Source organism: Echiichthys vipera (genome assembly GCF_963691815.1).
Source record: "Echiichthys vipera genome assembly, chromosome: 5".
In the NCBI taxonomy this organism is placed as follows: domain Eukaryota; kingdom Metazoa; phylum Chordata; class Actinopteri; order Perciformes; family Trachinidae; genus Echiichthys; species Echiichthys vipera.
Window position 1 is genome coordinate 1,351,263 of NC_139830.1, and position 2,500 is coordinate 1,353,762.

Sequence of the window (2,500 nt, forward strand, 5' to 3'; positions counted from 1 at the left end):
GCGTTTTCTGTCACCGTCTAAATGTTCGGACACCAGTTTGTGTGTTTCCGCTCTGACAGAGAAGAAGAGTCACGGTGAAGTCGTCCGCACCGCTCTGATAACCAGCTTCACTTTCTCGGCTGCTTATTGACTTCCTGTTTCTTTGTTGTTTCCTGTGTGACTTCCTGTCTGATGCACACACGTTCAGTGGATCCTCGTTGGTTTCCGGTCGATCGTGACGCTTCGATGTGATGCGATGAAATGTGAAGGAGAAGGAACAGCAGCGTCTTTAACCGTGTGTGTGTGTGTGTGTGTGTGTGTGTGTGTGTGTGTGTGTGTGTGTGTGTGTGTGTGTGTCTGCAGGATTACCTCGGCTGCATCATCGACTGCGGATCTCTGCCGCTGAAACCTGAGCAGGTCAGCACCCTGTTCTGCAACATCGAGGACATCTACGAGTTCAACAGGTAACGCGCCGCCCCTGAACGCACCGCACCAACGCATTTACACACCGCACCAACGCAACGCCCCTGAACGCACCGCACCTGACCGCACCGCACCAACACGCCGCCCCTGAACGCACCGCACCAACGCACAACGCATCAACACAATGCCCCTGAATGCACCAACGCACCGCCCCTCAACGCACCGCACCAACACACCGCCCCTGAACGCACCGCAACACACCGCAACGCACCACAACGCACCACTGCACCAACACACCACTGCACCAACGCACCGCCCCTGAATGCAACGCACCGCACCAACGCACTGCCCTGAACGCACCGCACCAACGCACTGCCCCTGAACGCACCGCACCAACACACCACACCAAGGCACCGCCCCTGACCGCACCGCACCAACCAGCGCCCCTGAACCCAACGCACCAACTCACCGCACCAACGCACCAGCTCACCTCACCAACACACTGCTCCTGAATGCACCGCCCCTGAACACACCACAGCGCACCTAAATACTGCACCAATGCACCGCCCCTGAACGCACCGCAGCGCACCTACGCACTAACGCACTAACGTACTAACGCACAGCACCAACGCACCGCCTCTGAACGCACCACACCAACGCACAACTGAGTATTTGGTGTTTCAAGCTGTGGTTTCACCTGCAAAAATATTACAGAGACACAAAATGTCCACACGGAGACATTCTGCATTAAGCTGAGGCTCAGGAATCAAACCGTCCTGTTCACGTCCACGTCCACGTCCACGTCCACGTCCACTCCATAAGTTATTCTAACTATAAACATGAAGCAGTTTAACGTAGTTTAAATATGCTCATTTTTGTGAGCAGAGTGTAAAAAGGAGTTCTGACGGTTTCATCTGCAGCTGCACCGGACGTCACGTGGCGTGATGATGTCATCATGAACGTTTAGCGTGATCACAGGAGACAGAGGTCAGAATGATCCAGGATCACGTGCCCGTTTGTCTTTGTTCTGCTGAAACATGAAACTCATCTGTGGCTTTGAGTCTGCGGAGAGTGTCTGCCACGGCCGCTGGTTTGATTCCCAGCTCCGTCGGGGTGACAGTGTGCAGCAGCTGCCGAGCTCGTGGGATTGAACCCCGTCCTTCAGCTCTGACTGAGCGCTGCAGTGACTGTTTCTGTGTCACGCTAGTTTGAGCGAGCAGCCGCCCCTGATGGGCCCCCCCCCCCCCCCTCTGCTGCAGAGGAGACGTCCTGTATCGGTACTGTACAACTACAGAGAGACACAAAACAACCACAAAGAGACACGAAACAACCACAAAGAGACACAAAACAACTACAAAGAGACACAAAACAACTACAAAGAGACACTAAACGACTACAAAGAGACACTAAAAAACCACAAAGAGACACAAACCGACTACAAAGAGACACAAAACGACTACAAAGAGACACAAAACAACTACAAAGAGACACAAAACAACTACAAAGAGACACAAAACAACTACAAAGAGACACAAAACAACCACAAAGAGACACAAAACAACTACAAAGAGACACAAAACAACCACAAAGAGACACAAAACAACTACAAAGAGACACAAACCAACTACAAAGGGACACAAAACAACTACAAAGAGACACAAAACAACCAAAAAGAGACACAAAACAACCACAAAGAGACACAAAACAACTACAAAGAGACACAAAACAACCACAAAGAGACACAAAATAACTACAAAGAGACACAAAACAACCACAAAGAGACACAAAACAACTACAAAGAGACACAAAACAACCACAAAGAGACACAAAACAACCACAAACAGACACAAAACAACTACAAACAGACACAAAACAACCACAAAGAGACACAAAACAACTACAAAGAGACACAAAACAACTACAAAGAGACACAAAACAACCACAAAGAGACACAAAACAACTACAAAGAGACACAAAACAACCACAAAGAGACACAAAACAACCACAAAGAGACACAAAACAACTACAAACAGACACAAAACAACTACAAAGAGACACAAACCAACTACAAAGGGACACAAAACAACTACAAAGAGAC

General features: G+C 49.3%; 1 protein-coding gene across 3 annotated transcripts in view; it reads left to right on the forward strand.

The window, feature by feature from the left end:
- Positions 1-2,500, forward strand: part of plekhg2 (pleckstrin homology domain containing, family G (with RhoGef domain) member 2) — a 90,257-nt gene that overhangs the window by 34,887 nt on the left and 52,870 nt on the right. For all 3 annotated transcript variants that reach the window (XM_083913983.1, XM_083913985.1, XM_083913984.1), the window contains one exon: positions 343-443. In XM_083913983.1, the coding sequence (XP_083770109.1) occupies positions 343-443 (101 nt within the window). The remainder of the gene's footprint in view (positions 1-342; positions 444-2,500) is intronic.